Below are 19856 nucleotides of genomic sequence, written 5' to 3'. Positions count from 1 at the left end.
GTAAAGAAAAATCACAAATTCCATGGGAACATATGAGACGTAAAAAAGTGTCATTAAGTACTATTACTTCTATTGTTTTTCAGTATGACCCCTGGTAAACAGGAACTCTGGCTCAGTCAGCTCTTGCATCTGAAATTACAGTGTACCATTTGTGCTAACAATTTCTATGACCATTTCTGTGAGCTTATTTCCAAAGAGCCTCAATTGTACAGTAGCAAAGAAACACTCACCGACTGTCAAATTACAGCTTAAAGTTATTCATCTTGTGCCATTTGAGCATTTGCCCTACAGCTTTTGACAAACATTCATGTTTTTTTCTCACTTCATCAGTCTCCTCAGCTGAAATGGCAGGTGAAGTGCAAGTTAATTTAGAGCACAGTCCAACTGTTGTTTCAGACAAGAGAGGGAGCTGTGAGCTGAGAAGGAAGTTATATGTAGGGCACAGTGGGAACACTGCTAATAACGCAAAAGGTTAGTGAATGGCAGCTAATAATGTGAAAGGTCAGTGAATAGTGGTTTGATTTTTTTTGGCATATTTTGTTCATATTTTATGTTTAAAAAAGCATTTCTATGAGAACGAGCCTCAGATAGTTAACACACACATTAATTAAACACTGTGTTACTGGCAAAACCTGCAGTGACAGCTCTGAAAAATAAAGTCATATATCGACAGCAGACAAGATTAGACAAATTCTGCTATTTCAGCCCAAGCAGCACCAATGAAACTGGTGTTCAGGAAGTCTTAAAGAGCAAGGAAGAATGCCCTTGTGGTTACAGTATGGGCTGTAGTTCAGGAAATCTGCTTTTAATTCCCAGCTCTCAACAATTTCAAGGACTATCTTTTGCAAGGAATTTAATACCTGGGCACTCTGGGCATCTTCTTTTGGGCAGGGAGGGGGACAAAAATAAGGGAAGCAAAGAAGAAAGGGAGCATGTGGCACCTTCCTGGCTGGCTCATCCATTATCAAGTAATATTTATTTTATTTCAGTAAAACAACACTACAGATCAGTACCAAATCACCAACAATGAATTGTAATTCTGGATTTGTCCCTATGTGTCACTGCTCCCCGTATCCAGAAGATAAGCATCTTCAACTGCTTGTCCTGAAAAAAGCAGATGGAAGTGTGCTTTTGGCACTGCTGGCTAAACAAGAAGGCCTTTCTAAGAGCATGGACTGTGAGTGACAAAGCAAATGAGTTAGAACAGCTGATATTGTGTAGCAGGTTTGATCCACAGTTTATAGTGAATTTGAGAAAAGAAGTGAACTCTCCCATAAACTTCCTTGGGATTAAGTTACTGCTCTCTCTCCGAGTACTTGACTCCCACAGAAAATAAAATAAAGTTTACTGGTCTTAAAACAAAATCCTCAAAGGAACATCCTGGAATACAATTCACACAAGCCAGTTCCTCCCTCATCCTGAAACCAGGCAGCAGCTTAAATAAAGCTCAAGCCTCTGTCCCAGCCACTTCCCCCTCTGCAGATAGGAAACCACAACTCACCTACGGTCCTCAGACTTGGGGATGGGGTTGGTGCAGCGTTGGCTGTTATACTTGGCCACATATTCACATTGCTTGAAGGGGGCAGTCTTGTCCTCCAGAACGTGTCTGATACAGAAGGCGTAGCCGTTAAGTCGCCTCTGCTTGCACAGTTTGGGGCTATATGAGCACAAGGGCTTATTGTCAACCTCAGAGAAGTGTATGTGTTTGCCTTCATACATCACGTGACTCTATTCCTTGTGAACATCAGCTGAAAGAACCAAAATATTGAGACAAATCACAGAAGGGAAGAAAAACTGCATTCAGTTCTAGGTTGTGTGTTTCATTTTAGCCGGAAAGAAGGACCCAAAACAATACCTGATTTTAAATCTTCTGTACCATGTCAATGTTAAGAGAGAGCCCCAAGGACACCACTATCCTGGAATGATGATGAACCAAGATGAAGCAGATTGTCTAAGGAAAATATCAAAAGGGTCAATGTCAGTCAGAATAAAACAGATATTACTACAGTAAGTAAACAGGCACATGTAGTCACCGAGCCTGTGGCTCAGCTAGCATCCAATAAAACAAATCCATAGCACAACAGTTTTCAATCAGTAGTCATGGATCTTTGGAAAACGTGAAAGAAATTACTGGGGGAAGGAAAATTCTACTGCCACCACACTTAAATCACTTAATCATAACTTCACTCATCTACCAGAAGGTGATTAGAAGCTACAAGTTGAAAAAGGTTAAGTGTCAGATTAGATCACTTGCTTTCAGAAATCAAGCTGAAAGATGATTAACTCGTTTGATTGCAGAGGGTTTACTTCAAATATTTTTGCTTACAAAACCACCAGAGACTGTCTTTGCTCTGCAAAGTTATTTCGTCAGTCAGTGCAACAAAGCTTTTTTTTTTAAGAAAAGCTTTCTTTACCACACCTGATGAACAGTCTTCAGATCTTATAGCGGCTTACAATTTCTGCAAGCATCCATATGCAGTCCTTCCTGAGGTCATCATGGTTCATCTCCATTTATCCTACCTCATTGTACTTATTTTAGGGAAATGCAGGCATTAATATACGTCAAATTAATCCCATCAATGCCAGGAGGGCTGAAATGTCAATTCAGCAAGAGGCTGGTGAGTTTTCCCCCTAAAGTAGATTCCTACAATGCAAATCCATGCAGCTATAAGGTACTTTTTCAGTTCCCAACATTATGAAGGTCTTTGGCAATCATCTTTTTAAAAAAACAAACAAAACCCCCAAACCATCCCAAAGTAGTTTCAAATAAAATTAACAGTACATACATTCTGCAGCTACTCTGATGCACTAAACTTAACCTGCAAAAGGTAACTTTTATTCAGAAACGTCATCCTGAAGCACCGCAATGAACTCTTTTAAACACTGTGTATTCATTCAGTACTTAGTTCAGTTTCATATGTTTTATACAGCAAGGAAAGGAATGTTCACAGAGGTGATATTCAGAAATATGTAATAAATTAGAGGCACGTAACAATTGTACAGATTACCACCTCAATGAACTTACTTGTTCCCAAGGCCCAAAATGGCAAGAGTAGGATTGCAAGGAAGAAGCCTATAAAGACTTTGCAGGAAAGATGCACTTTCCTCATGTAAAGGTAAAAGCCTCCACTTTCTGCTATAAAAGAGTACCATGAGAAAATGACAAAGCACTATGGCACTAGGGGATCTAGAAAAGCAATTTTAAGTCACTAGGGAAAAACAAACCACCCTATCCCACAGAGTAAACGGCATAAATCTGGCCTTCATTAGCATATATCTAGCAGTAGAAGCAGAAAGACAGAAGAGTACTAAAAAATTTTAAAACACACTTAAAATTCTTGGAACAGCTTCACGCGCACAGGTACAGCATACAGAGCATATAGAACGGAGACAGGTGCTACGGAATGTAACTACTGCAAGCGACCTGAACAGTCATTTGACAATAATGATAACTTTGTATTTCTTCTTGATACACATTTTCCCCTTCCATGCACACATGCAAGCAGGCACCCCCAGAGGCAGGGGCCTTGCACTTTGCTTACACCAGACAGTCACAACATAAGCACAGACGCCTAGTCCAGTTCCAATAGCTTTCCCAACTTTTCTCAAGGCATAGAAGAACATACACTATATATATATTTGAAACCAATCACTGGAGTATGACTTTCCACATCACATCAGTCTTAGAAAGTTCATTGTTGACTGTGCCCTTCAAAAACACGGAACAAGAAGAGGGAACAATCTCTTCTTTAGCATGTTAAGGACCAAATAATCCTTTCACCCACCTTGGCTCAGGCAGATACTGACATACCCTTCAGTATTATTGAGCAACAATATGAATGAAAAACATAAATCCCATGGGAACATGACCCATACAGGAGTTGTGGTCAGTGTTTCCATCCCACATGTTTGAGAGACGGACTCATCTATTACTATGGCAGCAAAAGTAATCAAGTGGGTCTTAACTACTTGCATATCACACACACAATGCTGACAGAAAGCCTTTTGCTGAGGAGTCTGCTTCTCTCAATAGGTTATCAAAGCTTGTATTAGGTGGCATACTGGACTGGACATAAAACTTGAAAGACCAAGTGTATCTTGCAACTGGGGTGACCTACATTCTGCTCTATTTTCTTCTGGTTTATCACCTTCTTTGAAACTTCTACTATCATGCTCTGCAGAGTTTCTGATGTATCACTAACCTTCTCCTCTTTTGTACAACTCAGCTGTTATTTCTTTTCTGAAGGTTATCAAGCAACGGACCGAAGGGAAAGAGTTCCTCAAGATGGTTCCCAAGTAAACAGCGAGAAATGCATAGCTTGTGTGCCTCCATTAAGCTTCTGTAAAGAAACTGCTCCACAATTTCCAGCCACTATAATCCTAGACTTATTCTTGTGGCCACAGTTTTATTTTTGGATTTAACTCATAATTAAGTCTTATTTTTGCATTTAACTTGACTGTGTCAAGGCAGGCATAGTATTTCACTTCTCACTTGTCTGAGAGATACAGGGCACAAGTACAATGCTATATGAAACATTCACACAAAAATACTGACAATAATCCCCAGGGAAACCAGTGAGCATGAACATGAATTTTTGGGTCTATATATACACTAAGAGAAGCTCATGCAAATATAACCATGTTAAAAATCCTGACAGGAATCAATTAGTGCGACTACAGTGCAAGGAACAAGAAAGCTAATAAACATAGTAGCCAACCAATAGTACATCAAAAAAAAAAAAACAACACAGCAATTTTCTCAAACTTGCAATTGTATCTTTATTGATAGATTCTTAAACAGACTCCCCAAAAGACATGTCACTATGTGGATACACTGCCAGGATCAGAGACTGAAGCTGGACTTAATCTAAAAAGAGCTTTTTCTTTTTACTTCCATAGCATACCACATAAGAGTGCATATGTGTGTGTATAAATATATATATAAAAGTAACAAAGACACTTAAATAGCTTCATTCTGATTTCATCTGATGCAGTGTTTTATTTTTAACAATTTACAGGAGTTCTTAACAGAGCTTTTTGCTGCTACGTAAAAAGTAGCACAAGCATGGAATAGGCACATGTCACTTAACTGAAGAGAACTGAAACTACACTTAGCTAAATAGTGGGTGGGGGAGAAATTATTTTTGTCCCACAGGATTCAGTAAGAGATGACGGAAACATGGACTTCCCCTGGAAAAAGCAAATGCTTAAGCAGATGTACTTCACTATAAAAATATCAGAATATAAAACTTTCTGGAAGCTGTTTTCGGTTTTGCATTTACACTCTGCATTGAAGATGTAGAAGGTTCAACAGAAAAAAAAATGTATGCCTGCACGTGCTCAAACAAACTTTAGCCACAACATGTGAATGAGAAACCAGAAGCTGCTTCTTGAGGAACCCAGATTTTCCTTACACAACTGCTTCTAAATAAAAGATTTTGAGCTAGTCAGAAACAACAGGGCAAAGAACAGAAGGGAATCCAAAAATGCGTGCCCTTGCCAAATGATGTAAAACACGACTGAGGTTTAAAAAATCATGGTAGGAAACAAGGTAAATACAGAGCAGTCATATACCAGATCACACAATATAAGAACTAGGAGTACCTGATGAAGCTAGTAAGAGATTGACTCAAAACATATCAAAGAAGTATTTCTTTGCTTTTACTATTCACAGGTAGCGAACTGCTGGAACTTGCTGTCACATGAGACCCATGGAAGCAGACAGTATTATCAGGCTCAAAAAGGCAATAGAGAAGTTCACAGACAATGGGGACATAAGCGATGTACCCGCCAGCATGACCAATTTAACAAACATGGGTGATGGAGGAGTAAGAGAAGAAAACACAAAAAAAGTGTCTGGGCTTTCATGCTCTTCCTAAATAACATCACTTTTTCCTACTGCCCAATTCAGAACATTAGGTTGGATCCAAGCTGATCTGACCCGGCAGGGTATTTTTCACGTTCTTATGAGGTTACCACTAATATTTGTAACTTCATAACACATTAATTTCTTCCCTTGTCCCATTTTTTATTCTTGAACAGCTGACTGGAAAAAAACCTTCTCCCTCTGGCTAAAGTCCTATCTGGACATGTGAAGAAGAGCAACAAACCTAGCACCCCAGCAAGGCTTTATAGCAAGGACAGGCAGGAGACAGAGCAAAGTCACACTCTGAGACATCAGCACTTAAGAGCAGAGCAATTTGTCCTGCTGAGTGCAGCCACTGGAGTCTGTAAGACAACTGAAGGTGGTTTGCACAATGACTGCAAAAAGAGAAATGAAAGATTTCAATACACACAGGAATACACCTGTCCAATTGCCAGTACCTGCTATCACCCTCTGGAAGCAGCCAGCTCCCAACTGCTTTTGGTACCGGCTTTTCAGTACCAGCATAATCAGCTCCCTTGCAGAGCACATCAGCTCTAAAGACAACAAAGTTGTAAGCACTGCACTCCACACATCCTCCTCCAAAAGAGTTAAACAGCCCTTCAGAGAGGCTGGAAAACAGTGTAGCAGCAAACTTTGGAAGACAATCTTTACTCTAACCACACCCAAGTACAAGCATTATGCTACACAGAGATCTGGTACCTGACATAATCTGCAGTCTACAGGGAAGTTAATGGTTTACTCACTAATAGAAAGCCCAAAGCGCTATAGCCTCAAAATTCAGATCGGCAATTTTGAGCAAATGCTGCGCTGAAAATATTAGAGTGTTTTAAATCATGTGGGTTGGTACATTCTTAAACATATGCTCAGAACTTGACATTCAATGTACGTAAGACCCTTTTAGGCAATGGTATCCCCAAATGCATTGTAAATTGCAAGGCAATTATATGCTGGTGGTTAAAAGATGTATAATTAAGAGGACTGAGCTCAGAGCATCACACACTGCATCCAAACAAAATCCACAACTACAGACGTCTTTACTGTGTTGTTTTGCATTTGCTAATAGTAGCCCAAATTTCCTGTTAAATTGCTTGGTGTGTTCATGACATCTCACAGACAAGGTATGTCATCTCCATATGTTTCCAAAACCATCAGCTTGGGGCCAGAAGTAGAACATTGACCTGCAAGAACCTCAGCTTCTCCACAAACACAAATAACATAAATAGTAGTTTTGTCAATTCCTCTGGACCAAGAAAGAACATGTACCTGCCACTGTCAGATCCATTTCCTGAAACTTGGCAAACACACAGAGTGCAAGATGTTTGGCAACATGGAATTTCATCCACTCCAAAATGAACAGAAGCCATAAAATTCATGACAAAAAGACATGCGTTTAAAGCTACTTTATAGCAAACTTTTCAAACAGTATTAGTAAAAAGTATACTTTTAAGGAGAAAACATTCATTTTTTATATTTCATAGCAAAAAATACCTCTCTTTTAAATGTTTTGTTCTATCAAGAGAAGCTGTACCAAATCTAATTGCGATCAACATCAACAGCACAAGTTACAACTTCTGTCCCTATTTTGTGATCTAACCAAAAGTTTGGCTTAGTTCTAGTCTTTTAACAGCTCAATTCTCTACTACACTCAGCTACCAAACCAAGAATGCTGTAATTGTGGAAACAAGAGTCTTTTTGTCAGTAAAAGCATTCAAACTGAGACAGAGAACACTGGGAAGCAACCAAAGTCAACTATGAGAGTTCCTGTACAGAACACTTTTATTAACTAGAGTACAGTCCTTGCTCAGGAAGGCCTCTGAAGTGTGGGTACTGCAACACACATGCAAGCACCCTGACAGATCAAGGCATTCAACATGTTAAGATTTTACAAGATATTTTTAGTTACTACCTGGAATAGTATTTTGGACTACTTTTTTCATATGTTAAGATCTACCTAGGAAGAAAGAAGCAATATTGCCCTCATTCTGCCTTTTTAGAAAGCTTATTACTTCAGCTCTAGAAAAAGGCAGTTTATGTTGCATAAGGATGTCCAATATATTAACAGGAAAGCACCAGAATATTGTAGGCAACACCAGTAAAACAGATTATGTTTTAGAATATAACACAATAAATACAGAATTAAACTTAAGCATTATTCATAATAATAGTAACAGCTAGAGAACTCACAGGACTTGTAACTAATTACAATCAAGAGCAGAAAACGTAACTATGATGAGGGAAAAAAACTCTTTGCTCACAAACTGAACAGGTTCTTTTTGTTTTCTTAGACCAAATGAACTTAAGCAAGAATTTTTATTTCAGCTGATTCACTCATCTGTACCTCAAAGTACCTTAGAGAAAACCTGACAAAGATACCTCAAACCCTAAAAAACAACAAACATTTAAGACTAAGAATTTTAGAAACTGCAGAGGATTTCTAAAGAAAAAAGATCTAAGGTACAAAAATTCATAACTACTGCCAAGAGTACATCCCTATAGATTTCAAAAAAGTAACTTCCTAAACATGGCTATTCCTGACCTAAGGTTCAAGATGGGCTCCGTATCTTGAAAGTCTTTTGAAGAAGGATTTCTCTATTTGAGCAGGTCTCAGGCCCCAGTCCTGCTATCACATCCTCACAGGGAGGTTCTCATGCATGCTTATTTCAATGTAGTTATAAACAGGCCTGGGTTGTGCCAGAATTAGCAGGGCTGCAGAGAGGTGGCCCTTCAGATATAGCAACAAATGGACCCTTTAGGACATTGAACATAGCAGAAATGTACTTTAAAAACATTATCTCAAAATACTGAAATCACGATCCTGAGATAAAGTAGAGATTAAACATACCACAACACACCTTGCATCTGTAATTGGGGGGGAGGGGGGAGAAAGTCCAAGTCTTTTATTTATTCAAATAACAGATAACCTGCCCTTACATATGAGGTTAAACAAAATACCTTTGTCTCATTTTTAGTCCCAATACTACAAACACAAATAAGCTTACTTTCACACAATACAACATCATTCTTGCTTCAGTAGGAATACTCAATAAATAAACCAATAGAGCTCCTCACAGAGGAGCCTTTCAGCAGGTATAAGCTATTGGAGTCTCGGTGTGGTCTTAAAATAAGTCTGTACCTCCTGGTGATTTACCATATCATGAGAACATGGTATATGCAGTTCTGTAGGACCAGGCCCTACACAGAAATTCATTCACTCATCACAAAAATACTGAACATCAAAATAACCCCCAGTACGTAAAGTATGGCTTGCTTTCTGTAGATAATTTAGCTTTACATTTAATAAAACTTGTGTGATCTTTGTATATATTACAAACAGTTCATGCAAAAGGCTGAATGTCACCAGGCTGTAAGTGACAGCTTCATACAAAACACAAGTGCTCCAGTTCAGCCATCAGCAGTGGTACCTGGTGAGTATGGCCTGAGCATGAAACATTGCCAGTACAGGTGAGCCCATACGAGAGGGCACCTGTCTACAGGGGAACAATGCATTGCCCTAATTTTGTCAATTTTATATTTAAGTCTCCCAATCCTCAAAAACTGAAAGGCCTTAAAATAAACCTGCATTGCATGTTGTTGAGTAAGAAAGTTAGAACTAACTCTATGTATTTTAATCAGATGGTATAATATAAGGCTTTAAGGTGAGCATCACTGTCACTTCCAAAATTCATTTGAGGTTACTTGTAGAAAGACATTATAATTTTGACCTAAAAGACACATTAAGGAATATTTGGCCGAAACGCGCCACCTCCCGCATTAGAAACCGGAGCTATTTCACCTGTGCGGGGTGAAGCGCGTTGGTGGGTCTTCCAGTGCACTCACTTCACAACTACCAGACGTTCTTTTCCCTGAAAAAAACGATCCTTTCATTTTCAGTCCTGGGGGGCAGCAGCACCTCACACAGACCCCCAACCACAGCGGGACCCCCAGCCCACAGGGACAGTTAGGGTGTCCAGTGGGGACAGGAGAGGGGCCAGACATAGCCCTTGCTCTGTAGGGGCTACTGAGGCGATCCCTTCCCTGGCTGAGGTGCCGGTGGGCTGCTGCTCCTGTCCCGCTAACGGGTCCTGGGACAGTGGGGCGGCTGAGGGACCCCAGCCCGGCCCCGGCAGGGTTCAGGCAGCCGCCGGCCCCGGCATGTGCCGGGGAGCGAAGGTGCAGCCAGGGCAGCCCCTCGCCCCTGCCCCTCGTTCCCTGCTCCTGGGACCGGCCCGGGGCCCCACGTGCCGGCAGTTTAGGGGGCGGGGGGGGGCACTCCGAGAGCCTCCTCGCACCCCCAAAAACACCCTCCACTCCCTCCCAAAAAGTTGTGCGGCGAATCCACCCGCCGCCGGCCCGGCCGAAGCGGGTCACCGACGGGGGAAAAAGGGGGGACGGGACGGGCGGGGGGGGGAACCTGCGGCCGCATTCCGGGGTCCTCCCGCCCCGCCGGCACCGTCCCCACGGCCGCGGGCGGGGGGTGGGCGGCGGCGGTGTAGGGGAGGTAAAGCACCCCAAAAACGCCGCGAAACTTTCCAGGCCGCGGCCGGCGCAGCCCCGCGGGACCGGCACCGCCTCCGCCGCGGCGGCCCCGCACCGGGCTGGGGGAGGGGGCGCCCCCCCCCACCCCACCCCACCCCCGCTCATTAAAAGTCATTTCGGCAAATTAATGCCACCCCCGTCCCCCCGTCCCGTGGCCCCTTCGCCCCGCGCGGGGGGGGGGGGGGCTGGGGGGGGGGGGAAGGGGAAGAGCGCCACGGCCACGGCGCCCCCACGGCCTCCCCCCAGCCGCCCGGCCCCGGTGGCTGCGGGGCTCGGCCCGCTCTGGGCCCGGGGCCCGGCGCGGGGGGCCCGGCGGGGCGGGGAGCGGAACGGCCGGGCCGCGCCGCGCCGAGGCCTAGCGCCCCCCCCCCCCCCGTTCTCCCCCGCCGCCCTTCACCTCCCGGGCAAAGGCGCCGCGCCCCGACCCTCCCGCTGGGCCCCGGCGGCCGTCTCACCCGCCTCCGGCGCTCTTCCCGGCGCTCGAAAGCTTCAAAAACCCCCCTGGCTCCCCGCACCCCCTACTGCGGCCTACGCCGCCCCGGCCGATCCCCGGCCTCGCGTAGCCCGCCTCCCCGCCCGCCCTGCACCCTCCGCACCGCCTGCCGCGCTACGCGAGCCCGGGGATGCAGGCCGGGCCTGGCTTACCTTTCCAGCTGCTTTTTTTTCCCTCCTCTCTCTCCTCTCCCCCCTTTCCCTCTGTTGGGCTGACAGATCAGAGTTTCCTCCCCAGCAGAGGGACTGGGAATGTGCTCGGGCTCTGTGCTGAGGAGCTGCTGCCCCCCTGTCTCTGAGAAGATCCTGCTTTTTGTGGGGAGGAAGCTTTGGGGGCTCTTTTATTATTTTAAAACTACAAAGTGCTCAGAGGGTAGGTGATTATTAAGGGGAATCCCTGAATATATTCTCCAGCAAAGAAGGCAGGGCTGCTGGGGCTGCTCAAGAAGAGAGCCAGCAGCCTCCTATAGCACCACTACAGGCACCGAGAGGACATAACATCAGAGAGCGGCTCCTCTGCCCTCCAAAACAACAACTTTCCTACCATCTTGGAGGTAGTAGAGAGGGAGAGAGGGAGGGGGAAAAAAAGTACAGAAGGTTTTTATAAAGTGTCAATTTGGAGGAGGGAGCCAAATGGCCAAAACCAAAATATTTTAACATTTGTGTGACTTTTTATTTTAAATAAAAATAAAATACAAAGGCTTGTGGCTGAAGAAATATTTTTTTTTAATAACCTGTAAAGATCAACTCTCGGGAAAAAAATTTAAAGGAGGTATGGTAAAATATATATTTTTTGTAACTTTGTTGTTCTTAAAACCATGTAATTTTTTTCTGTATTTATAAAGTTGATAACTTTTTTGTCATTGTGTGATGGTTCTAAAAATTAGTGTGTAATTGTGAAAGTTGGTGTAACTTTTTTTTTGGTATTCGTAATCTTAGTAAACAGCTGAGATTTATGTCGGATAGTTTGGTGTAACTGTACCATAACGTCTTTCTTTCTCTCAAGGCATTGTAAATAAAATTGAATGTACGGATAGGAAAAAAAAAAACCTTTTTTTTTTTTTTATTTTTACTTTTTTATTTCTTTCTAGAGTAGGCTATTTAGAGAAACTATGGGGGATTTAATGTGAGAGGAACCTGTGATAGATATCTGAGAAATTGTGCTGTCATAAATTTAGCATTGTCTGCCCTTCAGGATGGGATGTGAAAAAAACAGAACTCATAGCAAGAAATTTGGGGGCAATAGTTGAGTTTTGGTTTTAATGTTTTCAAAACACTTTGCAGCCTTCTAAAAATCTGTTTTGGTTCTTTTAATGTTTTGATTTGGGGACTTTGTTCTTGATATTTATGAATATTATCCCTGACTTACTTACAGAGTTGAGAAATGCTATAAATTTATACTACAGTGTCTTGTAATATAAATTAATAGTATTTTTCTTTGTTGCAGATTCTTTTATTAGATTGTAAAAGATATATTAAATGCTGTCAAAACAATGTGAGATGCTGTGGTGTATCTATAGGTGAAGATACTGATCACTGTATTCAGCAGATCTGTGGTACTGTTTCTTGAGGTAGTATTATGTACAGCCCTATTCAGAGATGAGCTGCAAAGATGCCTTTTTATTTGTCCCGAAGGAAGAGGAAATAATTAGGAAACTAATGAGCTATACGTTATGTTTTTTCCATTGTAAAAATTGTTCAGGTGGTATAAAGTAATTCAATTGCAGTCAGACTAAGGTCATATGGATGAAGGTACTGAATTGCTTAGTATGTTATCAACCTTGTCCTCTCCCCTCCCAAATCTGAAATATATTGGTTTAGTTGAGTTCTTGTAATCTTAAAAAAAAAAAATCCTGTCCTTTAGGTATATCCACATTTCAAAACGTACTTTGAGTTTGCCCAGCCTGCATGGTGAGCGTAGTTCATGTGTTCATAGTGGGTTTTTCATTTAGATAAATAGATTTTAATTAAAGTATGATTAAAAGTCAGCTGGTCTTTGTGTCAAACTGTTTATTTTTTGTTTAGCAGGGTTTTTTTTAGATTATGGTTAGTCTACCTAGCTCATTTTAGTAATCCAGAGTGTTGCATTCAATGAAATTACTGCATGGGAGGTGTTTTTCTGTTATTCAAATTTTTTTTCTGTTTTTCAGGTATTAATCCATTAAATGCATAATTCTGCTAATTTTAGAAAACAACAAAAAACGCCCAAATATGTTGCTCCTATATTGTATTTCAAAAGAGTTTGTGCTTTGTATAGAAGTAATGCAATAATTAGGGTCCTTCATAATTTTATCAGTCGTTATTGTATGCTCTGGAGCATGAAATATGATGATTATTTTTGTAAGCTATTTCAACAAAAACTATTTTTATATCCTATACCTAAAATTCATTACCGGAATGACAGGGATTACAAATGTTGGTCAGGTATGGGATGATTGAAAAACCGCAAGCCCTTTGAAATATTGCAAATAAATTATCTCAATTGATTCAGTAATTCAACAAATGTGGCATAAACTAGCATTTATTTTTCTTTTATTCTAAATAGATAGATAAAGGGACAAATTCTCAGACCCCAGTTTTGCAAATGCCTGCAGGCCTTGCTAGCACTTACTAATTCAAAAGTGTTTGAAGGATCACTCTATAATTCCTTGCATAAAACTCTTACCAAGTCAGTAGGATTTTGCTGGAGTACCAAATTGAAGTTTCTGTACAAAGTGATTTCTTGTATCAACCATTGTGTTAAACAAGAGAATTGCTGCTTTCAACTGTAATTCAATAGTTCAGTATAATTCAACTACAGTTCAAGTTCTCTTCATTGGGCTATTAAGATGTGGTTTGTGTTTTAGGAAGAGAGGCACACCATGAACAACTAATCTATGCTGCATCTCTCTGTGGTACTCTTGAGAATATCTGTACAGCACACTTAGTATCTTGGAATTGTATTTTTTTAATGGGATGCAGATGATACAACATTTTAGAGAAATGGCTCTCAATGCACTTGAGAACCTGTGCACTGAACCATTATTAAACCTTTTCTTTGGCTTATGTGTTTGACTTTGCAGATGCTGACTTTAATCGGATTACTTGCATGCCTAAATTTAAACATGCATCATAGTAGCATTACACATTTTGGTGACATTCTGAGATCTATTTGATGTGTGTTAATTGTGAAGCCAGAAGCTTAATGCCAAGCAAAAGGAGAAACATTTTGAATCTAGTTTGGAATAGGAAAAGTTGAAATGGGATACTTTTAGTATCTTGTACAAAAAAAAAAATTCAATCTTTTTAAGGAGGAGAAAGTAAAGACGAAAAATTTGCCAGATCTTAGTTACGTGGACTGTTGTGTAATCATGCAACAGAGAAATTAAAATTTGTACTTTATGGATAGAGAAATTTATTTAACAAAACTGTATTTACCTGAGAACAATTTGCTTTTCACTAAGTTATAAGAGATGCAGATATTATTTTGATTGTTTTGCTGAAAATAAAATGTTACATGGTAACAACCTAAAGGAGCGATCTGCTAGCTTTAGTAATGTAGAATGAAATGATTTTTTTAAAAAAGATTTGCTTATCTTTATGGACAAGACTCTTAAGTTGGGACATACATTATTTTGATGGGTAGAGCAGTACTCTGAAATTACACTGGAGAACAAATTGGACTCTGAAACTTCTGTACAAGGACAACGTGTAAACCCGAAGCATAAAAGGTCCCCTGTACAACATTCAGAATTGTATTCTGAAGCTACCGTTTCTTCAGAATGGGTCTGTCTGCCTTGATTTAAATCGGCCTCATCCCTGAACCAACAGCTCCATCCAGTAAACTTATAGTACATTTGAGCATGGAGTGGTCAGCGAACATTAATGTTCTGTAAATCACAGGTTTCTGGCTAATGAGGCATTCTGTGCTGATGTGTCTCACTTGTATTAGTAGTGAGACGGAGGGCAGTGACGCAGTGAATAAGCTTTGTGAGTCTAATAAAGCAACGAAATAGGTGCTTTAGGTTGTACACCAGTTACTGGAGGAGGCTGCATCAAGAAATGAACCTTGACTCTCTCCCAAGGTCGTACGTACCCCGAGTGCAGACCTCGAGAATTTCTGAAGCATGACTTAGACTCTGTGCATGTGATGAAGAGTCTCAGGTTCTCCACAAAATAGTGTTATAATGTCAGCATCTTGGTATTATTTCTTGAAAGACACACACTGAGGAAACAGTTCCAATGTCTTCAAATGCTTTTGAAAGGGATTAGCAATTTATCTAAAATGCAGGTGAATGTTGTGACGGGGAGGAACAATTCTTAATGTATAGATGTTAATTCGAGATATTCATATCCGAAGAGCCATGTTTGTATAGAGGATCTTGTCTTTAGGCGTTTGAAGACTGAAAAAGGTGAGAAATCAAATAAAACCCAAAGTTATGATACATTCTTCAAAGCAATATCTTGAGCAGCTGTTATGTGGTGTTAGTTTATTTAATAGTGACAAGTTCAGGGGTAAAGCTAACCATTAAATCCCAGAATATTAGTATTATGGGAAAATGCTTAGTCTTATTTTTCAACAATTCTTTAACACGGAAATTTTATAGCAATGGTTGTCTCGCATATCTGAGTTTCAGTTACTCTGTCTGCTGCAGTTGTGTGTATTTGCATGCTTTTTGCCCCTTTTCCAAACCGCAGAGTCCTTATGTTAAAAACACTGTCTGCACTCTGAGGATTCTTCTCTAGGAAATAACCCAAGTTATGGCATAAATTGAGCTTCTTAATTCATCTGCTGAACTCCTTCAAACCCATGCTCCTGTATGGCAGATAGCACAGCTGAAAGTATAGGACGAGCCATATGTGCAACAGGGTAACTTTGCTTTACTTCGTTTAAAGCCCTGAATGCTAGCAAAGCAACACGAAGTACAGATGACTAGTCTTGTTTTCCTGAGTCTTAGGGGCTTCATTAAAGCTTTTTTGAGCAATGGGAATTTTGCTGCAGGTTTCAGTAGGAGTATAGCTGCAGAAGTATTTAACCAATTGGGAGCAGATGTATGCTAGCTATTACATGATAATATAATTAATTGAGAGTGAACTGTACTGAAAATAGTAATTAACTAAGACTTCACTAATCTGTTCTTCATTATCAATGTGTATTTTAATCTACATTAAATAAATGGTATTGTCTTCCTAAAGCTCAGCAAAGACAAAACAGTAAGACTGTTAATTGTGGGAAGGTTGTCCAGAGTACGTTGGGTATCTGTGGAGACCTCTTTAAATAGAGGACAAATGAATGGAATAAACTGTCCCAGCAGAATGCTCTAATACCATCCCATTTTACTGGGAAGGCCTTTGTTAATTCAAAGTATACTATCGTATTTTTACTATCTGCTTCTGTCTATTGATATTTCATTAACTGTAATTGTAGTGTTTAAGAAGCTATACACTTTAGTCCTTGTCTCTGCTATTAGTCCAGTTACTCATTTACATTTGGGTTGCAGAGGGTCTTGGTCACCACTGCAAGTTGGAAAGATGTGAATTCCCACTCTGGGCCAAATCAACAGTCTCTTAAGTCTTCTGAGAGTAGCTTCCAACAAAGGTGTGGAATACCCTGTGATGGATAATTGAGAAATAAAAAGCATCAAGGACAGGATTTTTCAAAAACAGTTGGAGCTGAACTAACATCAAAGCATAAGGCTTAATTAGTGTCTAGGGTCATGGGATTCCAGTGGCTTTTGAAAGTTATTTGTTACACATGAAGTTTTTTGCTCTTAGTATGTTTTTTTTTGATACATAGTTCTCATCTCTGATCCATTTCAAACATAAACACAGGTGTACAGACAACAAAAAGAAATAAAACAATTTCTTTGAAATATTAGTTAAGTATATTCAAAATTCAGTATTGGCTGAGTGAGGAGATGTCTCTACTCCCTCTTATGCCTCTAAATCTCAATAGGCTTCTCAGCATTAGGCACTGTGAATAGATGTGTACATGTAGGTGGAGGAAAACATAATAATTATTAACAGTGTTTAGCATAGCAGGCTTTGCTGATCATGGAATCACTCATTTTGTTTGAATCACAAGGCTTTATATGTGTTATTTATGTCTCTCTCTGCCATTTTTCTGTGGTGCTGAGCTATGGAGAATTGGAGTAATCTGGGTACTTGGGGACACTGCTGACATCATTCCATCAACTAATATGTGTTACTGTAAAGTGTCTTTTGGATAAAACCTTACACAACAGAAAGGCCCGTGACTTGTATAAGTCCACACACACAGTGAAGGATTTGGTGTTCATTTCTGAACTACGTTTTCCTTGTGACTCTCTGTGAACTTAAGTGTTTTGTTTGCAAAGGTTCTTGTGCCCATTTGGCATTTTATGAATAATAATAATCTGTTAACATCTATTAAGAAATTGAAAATGGTGTGTTGTGTTTGGCTTTGTTTTGTATTTTGTTGTTTTTAAATAGGAAGTTAAAAACTTCTTGAGCAATGCAACTTCTCAATTCTGGGAGAACTTAGGCATTTTAACGTTTTGTGGGGTTCTCGTACTCCGTCTAAAAAGCTTACTGCAGTTGTCAGCCAAGTCCTTAACTTTGAGCTGTTCTCCCGAATTCCCCATTTATTTAGTACTTTTTTTCCATGTTGGTAGTCAGCATGAAGTCCTCTTCTATCCGTTTGCTTCTCAGCACTTTTTCTGTTTGTCCTGTCAGTGCCTTGAAAGAGTCATCTTCCAACCCTTCATCATTAAAGGTGATTTCATCTTACTGCACGTTCAAAGGACAACACAACAAATCATTATTAGGAGACTGTCTTGTTTCGGGAGAGGATGTTTTGGCTTAGCCATTGTTTGGAGTATTTTATGAGGAGCAGGGGTGTGGGGACAGAGATGAAGTTATATTACCTTTCCCCTTTGGATTAAGGCTGATGCCAGTCTGCCACTCTGCTTTTCCTTTAGAGCTATGAGCCTTTTCCTTTAGAGCTGCTTTTTTGTTCGTTTAAACATTAAAATACAGCACATCCCCCAGTCAAGCATGTAGCAGACAGTCTTACAAAAATTTTATCAGCCTCAGAAGAGGCACTGATTCAAAATCTTGTACTTCTTGGGGAAATGCTACAGACGCTCTCTTTTCTGCCTTGAGCTATGCTTCAAAACACATTAAAAAAATAAGTCAGTTACAACTATTTTTATGAATGGCCTAATTATGCTGGACATTTCAGAGTCTTGCTGAGGACATACCTGTTTGACTTGAATTCCGTTATGTTTCTTTTTACTGAAGAAGCTCACTACACTGCCCAGGGTTTTAAGCACTCTCCCTTTGGAACTACAGGGATGCACCCATGAGATGCTGTTGCTTTCAGTAAGGTGGCTATTGAACAGGGTTTGGGGTCTTTGTTTTGGTTTTGTTTGGTTGGTTTGGTTTTTTTTGTTTGATTTTTTTGTTGTTGTTTGGTTTGAAACCACAGTTTTAGACTTAGATGCTTAAATCTGCCTGCAGATATAGTTGCTCTTTAATCTGAAGTTTCTCTTTAATCTGACTGCACCTGGCCTATACTTGCTTGAAAATGTAACTGCATAGTATGGTTTTACCTTGAATTAACACACCCTTTGCCTTCTCTACTCCCCGCAACCACCTGCTGAAGATAAGGCTACAAAAAGGCAAGGTTTAATCTTAGTCATGTTCGGGGTTAATAGTTTGCACGCAAGAGCCGTGTTTACACAGGGCTGTGTTCAGAGAGAAGGATATTTAATGACTAACCCCATCCATCTCTCCCCAGACACATTCCTGTTCCTTGGCAGGCTGTACAGGCAGGAGTGCGCAGGAGCAGGCGAGATGAAGGTTACTGCAGCTGAAGGTAACTGGCGATGCACCCGCTGAGAAGTTCTGCCAGTTGGCCACCAGGTGGAACCAGGGCTGCACTCGGGGAATTGCAGGAATTGCATCTCCTCCGGGGCTGGGCTCAGCTCCAAAACAAAGCCTGACAAAGCCCCTGCCCACTCCAGCACAGATAAAGGCACCCACCGGCCTTACACGTGGAGTGAGCTGCATCAGCACACTGACGGCTCAGGCAGTGTGATCACCTGACTGGTCAGCCCTTACCTTAACTACCAAGAACAATACTCAGAGCATGTTTATCTCCCACCATCCCAGCTCTTTATCGCTGCTTTTTCGTAATTCTCTAATCTGAGGTTGCAGCTTCAGAACCGGCAAATAGGAGCACTAACTGTAAACTTTTTCTCTTAAATAAACAGAAGTAAGTTGCGTGAATAGCCCTGGTTTTGGAATTTTTGTTCCAGTATTTTGCCCAACCTATGCCACTTCCCTGCCTTTGCAGACCCCTATTATCCTTTTGTCTCTAGCTGGGTGAAAGCCTTCATGTGTACCAGCTGTCCAGCCACCAGAGCAAACAGAAGAGATAAGGGAAGGGCTACACTCTAAACGCAGTGGATAAGAATGCTAATTTAGATTTCTCTTTACTATCTAGTTTCCAACTGTCAAATTTATAGAGCCTTGTTGCTATTACCAAGTTTGGCTGAGTCAGTCTGTACTTGGTGACTAGTTAGGTGGGAAATAGAGTAGAAACAGGACAGAGAACACCACATGTACTTCTTTCCCTTCTTGCTAAAGGCTGGACAGTTTTTGAATAGAAACAAGAATCTACTATACATACTAATTGAAGGACATAGAGCTTTCACAAAAATCAAAAAGCATTTCAAAGCTCCCAAAGTAATGCTACAATATTTAAGGGGAAAAAAAAATCTAAAGCTTTTGAACCGTTAAAAGTTCTGAAGTGGTAACTGACTTGTTGCACAGCTGAGGTTACTCCTCTATGTTTGTACACCATGGGGACAAAGGGGGTGAAAAAGGGTTTTCATCGTAGGAGCCTGAGAACCAAACGTTTTTCTGAATACAGGATTCAGCTACACCCTTTCTTCTTAAACATTTTGGCAGATGTCAT

General features: G+C 40.8%; 1 protein-coding gene and 1 long non-coding RNA gene across 2 annotated transcripts in view; one reads left to right on the top strand and one right to left on the bottom strand.

Moving 5' to 3' along the window:
• Positions 1-11411, bottom strand: part of INO80D (INO80 complex subunit D) — a 45068-nt gene extending 33657 nt beyond the window's left edge. The window contains 4 exon segments of the mRNA XM_032113919.1: positions 1502-1748; positions 1856-1951; positions 9681-9750; positions 11069-11411. Coding sequence (XP_031969810.1) covers positions 1502-1719 — 218 coding nt within the window. The 5' untranslated portion in view covers positions 1720-1748; positions 1856-1951; positions 9681-9750; positions 11069-11411.
• On the top strand, positions 11389-19167 carry LOC116446323. The gene is made up of 2 exons (XR_004241142.1): positions 11389-11469; positions 18675-19167. It is a non-coding gene; the product is annotated as an uncharacterized LOC116446323 (long non-coding RNA).
• Positions 19168-19856: the final 689 nt, after the last annotated feature.

The sequence above is a fragment of the Corvus moneduloides genome, chromosome 7 (genome assembly GCF_009650955.1).
Source record: "Corvus moneduloides isolate bCorMon1 chromosome 7, bCorMon1.pri, whole genome shotgun sequence".
NCBI lineage: Eukaryota > Metazoa > Chordata > Aves > Passeriformes > Corvidae > Corvus > Corvus moneduloides.
The sequence above is the reverse complement of the archived record's forward strand: the minus strand, read 5'-3'. Positions and strand labels throughout refer to the sequence as shown.